Source organism: Wolffia australiana, chromosome 16 (genome assembly GCF_029677425.1).
Source record: "Wolffia australiana isolate 7733 chromosome 16, ASM2967742v1".
In the NCBI taxonomy this organism is placed as follows: Eukaryota; Viridiplantae; Streptophyta; class Magnoliopsida; order Alismatales; family Araceae; genus Wolffia; species Wolffia australiana.
In genome coordinates this window covers 6,866,661-6,872,660 of record NC_135850.1, presented here as the reverse complement: position 1 = coordinate 6,872,660, position 6,000 = coordinate 6,866,661, and the positions used below count along the sequence as shown (strand labels likewise).

At 40.8% G+C, this 6,000-nt stretch overlaps 1 protein-coding gene across 1 annotated transcript; it reads right to left on the bottom strand.

Annotated features, from left to right (window-relative positions):
- Window positions 1–596: 596 nt before the first annotated feature.
- On the bottom strand, window positions 597–3,628 carry LOC144713705 (WAT1-related protein At2g37460-like). The gene is made up of 7 exons (XM_078588373.1): window positions 3,426–3,628; window positions 2,891–2,953; window positions 2,694–2,810; window positions 1,723–1,963; window positions 1,479–1,637; window positions 971–1,122; window positions 597–888 (listed from the first exon to the last, which is right to left on the bottom strand). Exons 1-7 carry the CDS (start codon window positions 3,614–3,616, stop codon window positions 708–710), a joined length of 1,104 nt encoding a protein of 367 aa, XP_078444499.1. The 5' UTR covers window positions 3,617–3,628; the 3' UTR covers window positions 597–707.
- Between the last annotated feature and the right edge of the window lie 2,372 nt (window positions 3,629–6,000).

The window sequence follows — 6,000 nt, the reverse complement described above, 5'->3', positions numbered from 1 at the left end:
AGATTTCACTGCCTAAAGTAAGTGGGCATACCGTATCTAGCGCGATTAGCGCCGTATTTCTGGAGAAAAATAACTGTTAAATATCCCAGAGAATCCCACACTAATTTCCTTAAAGAGATGGCGTAACAATCAAAATAATATGTTTTCCTAATACTTTTATGCACCGTAGTTGATCCAATCTTCTATTACAAAGAATTAAGGCTGAGGGTTTCGGTGGAATCCTGCCTGTCCCGTCGTAAACTTCACGAATATGAAGTTTCTACTAAAGGAGGAGAATGAATCAAGTTAGGGTTTTATATTATTTGGTGTCCACGCCTGCAGATTGTATTAATTGGGTTATACTTTCATGTCACAAGGCACTCAATGTCTAACAGCCGGTATATACTATATCGTGGTGAAGATTACTTTTCATGAAAAACATGATTCCGAGTTTGAACTATGTATGTAAAACTGAGAGAAAAAGCATAACAGAAAACTGAGCGAGGTTCTTGTTATGGCGACGGCGAGGATGTCGCTATCAAAATGCAGATAATATGAGCTGAAATGAATAGGACAAGAAGCTGGGATTAGAGATGAAAAATCGTTAAAATAGCCGGTTCATTAAAATCTTGATTTATTCTTAAACAATCCCAGCGAATACAAGGTCTAGTTCTTGCATAGCCCATTGGATGTACAATAGAAACAAAAAAATAAACGCGCCGCTGTTATTATCTTTTAGCCTGGAACGTTTCGTCCCCATTGGAGTCCACACTTAGGTCTGATTTTTTCCTTTCTCTCTGCATGGGTAGTTCCACGGCAGTTTTGTTCTCTCTCTCCATGGCGTAGTCTTTGTTCTTGCCCCATATGAGCATGTAAAGCCCCACGACGATAACCAGAGCTCCAATAACCCTAACAATTCATTAGCGAGACGATAAAAATGATATGAAAATTGAAAAAATAATGGTTAATCTTTAGTTCTTGATAAATCAACCTTCCCAAGGTGATCTCCTCTGCAAGAATGAATGAACCCATGGCGGCGACGATGATCATGCAGAGAGGGTTGAAAGCGGTGACGAACACCGGGCCTCTCTCCTTCATCACTATCCCTTGCACGTAGTAGGCCACGCCTGAGCACATTATTCCCTATAATCCAATTTATGCAATCTTAGGTCGAGAAAAATAAGAGCAAAATGTTGAGTTTGACCTCCCAAATGGAAAATAATATGTACTATTGTGGATTATAAGCGATCTCTTAATCCCACTAACTGATTCGCTTATGTTAATAATGGGATTTAAACATTCCACTAAGTGTAGAAATTTAATGTGTAGAAGCAACATCTAACCTAACTAAAAAGTTGGGATCCCTAAGAATGGACTAAAGATGATAAAATTTCTCCTCTTGATTACAAATAGTACTACCCTTCAAGATTAATCAATCATATATTCTTCGATTAACATCAGAAAGATGAAAGAAGAATCGATAGAAGCAGCGGTCTCACCGAGTAGGCTACTGTGAGTAGGCGCAAGTCGAAGCCGATGGCCCATGGCTTTATTCCACGAGACATGATTAGGGTTACTACCGCGCTTTCTGCCGCTCCCATAGCGCATATCCACGTCGTCAACGTTAGCTCGGCAGGAAAAGACCTCAGCGTGTTAGACTGCGTTCGTTAGCAACTATCATCTATATAAAATTCAGTTGAATCATGATGCGTAGAAAGATAATAAACAAAATAAACAACCCACTTGAACAATAAAGAAAGCCGACCAGCAGAAGCAACAGGCGATGAGAAGTAAAGTGCCCTTTGCCCAGTTCGCGCTGTTATAGGCAGAGTCTGGATCTTCATGATGGTTCATCCCCTTCGCCCAGAAGAACCCTAGAATGGGTCCTTTGTACATGATCATCACCAGGGCACCTCCAACGGTTATTAGGGTTCCGATGATCTTTGCCTGCCCTCTCCTTTCTCTGATCATTATTTTCTCCATCCTAAAGCATGTAAATCACTTGCTTTATCATAATTTGAAAGATCATTTATAAGATTTAAGAATAGAAATAATAACAAAAGATCTTGATCGTTGTATCTTTAATCATAGAAATATAATCTTAGATGGGTCTCTTGAATGGGTTACATGATGGTTCATCTCCTTCGTCCAGAAGAACCCTATTATGGGTCCTTTGTACATGATCATCACCAAGGCACCTCCAACGGTTATTAGGGTTCCGATGATCTTTGCCTGCCCTCTCCTTTCTCTGATCATTATTTTCTCCATCCTAAAGAATACAAATAATAACGAAAGATCTTGATCGTTGTATCTTTAATCATAGAAACATAAATCCTTTATGGGTCCCTTGAATGGGTTACGTGATAATTGTAGATTCTAGTGAGATTTATTTTTTGGGCTTTCCTGAGAAATAAAAAATTTAAGAAGGGAAGAGTGCAAACTGGGTTCTGTCACCTGAGGAAGATTGCTAGGAGGAAAGATTGCTAGGAAGATTGCTTTATCATAATTTTAAAGACCAGTTATAAGATTTAAGAATACAAATAATAACGAAAGATCTTGATCGTTGTATCTTTAACCATAGAAACATAAATCCTTTATGGGTCTCTTGAATGGGTTACGTGATAATCGTAGATTCTAGTGAGATTTATTTCTTGGCCTTTCCTGAGAAATAAAAAATTTAAGAAGGGAAGAGTGCAAACTGGGTTTGTGGTCACCTGAGGAAGATTGCTAGGAGGAAAGTAACAGCGGGGAGCATGTTGAACATCGCCGCTGAATAACTGGCGGAGGTGAGCTTCGCTCCAACGTAGTAGAAGTTCTGATCGAGCACGGGCCTGTTCATGTGGAAACTTAATTATTTGTAGTTTCCGTTTGAGCGAAATGAAAATGGGGTGTCCTTGATTTTTTCTCTTACTCTAGCAGCGCGAGCAGCATAATCTTTAAGATGCAGGAAACTGTCATCTTAGGCCTCGCCTTCCTGTTAAGGCAACGGGCATGAAGAGCATCTGAGATCGACAAGTATCGAAAGAGATGGATGGATAGAAAGATAAGTGAAGAGATATTGATAAAGAGATAGATTAAAAGATTGAGAGAAACTTATAGATATAGAGACAGAGATAGATAGATATATATATATATATAGCGAGAGCGAGAGCGAGAGCGAGCGAGCGAGAAAGAGAGAGAGAGAGAGAGAGAGAGAGAGAGAGAGAGAGAGAGAGAGAGAGAGAGAGAGAGAGAGAGAGAGAGAGAGAGAGAGAGAGAGAGAGAGAGAGAGAGAGAGAGAGAGAGAGAGAGAGAGAGAGAGAGAGAGAGAGAGAGAGAGAGAGAGAGATAAAGACATGGATACATAGATAGAGAAAGAGGATAGCTAGAAAGATAGACAGACAGGCGGATAGATCGACTGATAAATAGATAGAAAGAGAGACCAAGACAGAGAGGTAGGAGAGAACCTCTCGAACCAGAAGGCGAACGGGGCCACAACGGCCGCGGCCACTGCGTTTCGGTAGACCACAAGCACGAAGTGGTTCATTCCCTGCTTGAGAGAGGCCACCGAAATTACGTACATTCCTGCAAACCCAACCTGAAGGAATATCATGAGAAAATACGCCTTCGCTTTCATCCACACCTCCGAGCATCCCATCCTCTCTCTCTCTCTCTCTCTCTCTCTCTCTCTCTCTCTCTCTCACTCGTCCTATGTTCTATGTTCGTGCTACTCAAAAGACGCTTAATAGGAGCTCAGGAGAGACTGCTAGTGCCCAATTAATAAAGGGGAATCAACAACGAGATTAAGCTATCTACTACCTTTCTCTCTCGTGACGAGGAGAATTCCTCTTGGTGGAGCTTGGAAAGCCCGTCTCTTTTCTTGTTTGGCTTTTTATCGAAAGTTGATACCTTTATGAAAACTTCTCTTGGACGAAAAATACGGGGGACAACCCTGGAAGTGTAAACAAACGTGAAATGCCAAGATGTATTCAAGAAGAGGGAAGTAGAGAAGAAGATGAAGGGAAATCTGTCGATCCTCAATCGCAACACCAATAAGGCTCAAACATTAGACGGTGATCAGAGGCTGGATAGGACCTGGGAGAGAAATTATGATAAGAAAAGCATCAATAAAACAACTCCATTGCAGGGTTATTTATAGCTCACATGTTGACCATTGTACTGCCACTGCCCTGCCGACCGCTGTCCTTAAGAAATAACAGTGTCTCCTTAAACGATATCTACCGATCATCTCATTCCCTGTTTTGAACGAAGTCGACCGTTGTCTCCTTAATAGGAAGAACTTGATCTGGGCGAGAGGAGCTCAGTTATGACTGGCCTTGGGCAATATCCGACAACCCATCGAGCGTCTACTCTTATGAATTGTGTCAAGTCCTAACTCTCTCTCTCCGGCTTTAGTTGTTTATAATTTGTTTACAATCTGATGATATTAGAGGAAAAAATTTGCATCCCACCACTTCAGCTTCGGCTTTGTGCTTGATAAGGGGCAGCCTGAACGTTGTTTTCTAATCTTTGAACGTTTGGATCGCTCAAGTCTAATTATGGACGGAGTGGGTGGCTCTATATCTCGCTAATGACAAATCGATCTTCAAGAATTTATCTATACGTGTGCTAATTCCAAAAGTCAAAGATGTATAATGGGGGCCTAAGTCCACATTGCAAGATGATAACTAAACACTGATGACATTAGGAGCATACCTGTAGGTGCCATGACAGCGGAATTGACACCTTGAGCTCCAAGAATCACCTCTGGAAACTATGAACGGGATCCAGCAAGCTTGAGGTTCCCTCTATGGTTCAGGGACCTGGAAGACCAGGTAAGCAGCTCACTTCAGGATGCTGGTTGCCCTAAAAAGTATGCACTATATAGAGGCGAACCATAACCTCCCTTCAACATACTAAACCCTGGATGTACTCGTCTCCCATGGAAAAGACGACGATACCCTTATCCCATATGGTCAACAAGGTCAACATCCAACAAAGAGTGCTTGCCAAAAGGTTGACAACCAGTGGATTAGTCTTCCACTATGGACTAAATGTCATCCACCTTGCCTTTTAAGAAGTGTACTTCCATCTGGAATTCCATAATTCTTGATTTGATTCCTGAAGAATAGGATTTGGGAAGAGAGTTCCAAAGGATCTTCAACTGTATTTTTTCCGGCAATGCAAGGCAAGAAGGATCCAGAAAGAGAGAGGATAAGCCAAAATTATTGGCAGACAAGATGGGTTGCATATAACACTTAAGAGAAGTAAAACTCACTGAACATGACAAAAGTTCAGACATAAGGCAGATCAGGAGTGTACCTGAAGATCCCATCACGGCATCGTCCCTCCTGGTAGCGTATCAGCTCTGGAAAGACGAGATGCACGCTATATGGATCACGAACCTTGTAGACTAGGTAAACTGATCCATGATTCTTCCCTGGCATTTTAACCTCTGATGTATAACCGCCTTCCAAAACACAAGCTCACTCCATATGGTGTTAGGACAGGGCATCCAAAAAAATATCCAACCTGTCCTGATCTAATAAACCATTTTTTATGCACACACCATAAAAATACATAGATATGATGATAAATATCAAACATCAAAAACATTGGATAAACTTAAATCCCATGAACATAAATCAAGTTCTAATTTAAATGATTTTCTGAAAACAAATTGTGATTCATCTAGTTATGAATTCATAGGAGATAAACACATTAGTGTCTTAAGAAAGAAGCTTCACTACACTAGTCAAGAGAATGAGACAAACCTATACTTATGACATGTCCCTAATAGGTACTAGGTGTTAGTACCTAAGTAAATGGGTTAAACTAGGATCACATTGGTCTCGATGTGCTCACATGATACTAGTCCATATCTTACTCACTCATTTACAACCAACAAGTTCTTGTTGTTAGAGAACCTTACAAAAACCTCTTTATCACAATATTTCCCTATGGCTTCACAACATATGGCTCATAGATGCACTGAAACAAGCCATGTACTCAGCTTACATCCTAGATGCAATTTTCATATTT

Coding starts and splice junctions, on each gene's coding strand:
- LOC144713705 (XM_078588373.1), bottom strand. CDS start 3,616: ATGGGATGCTCGGAGGTGTGGATGAAAGCGAAGGCGTATTTTCTCATG. Junction 2,811..2,890: donor ATGCTGCTCGCGCTGCTAGA/GTAAGAGAAAAA, acceptor CCACATGAACAG/GCCCGTGCTCGATCAGAACT. Junction 1,964..2,693: donor CTCCTAGCAATCTTCCTCAG/GTGACCACAAAC, acceptor TACATGCTTTAG/GATGGAGAAAATAATGATCA.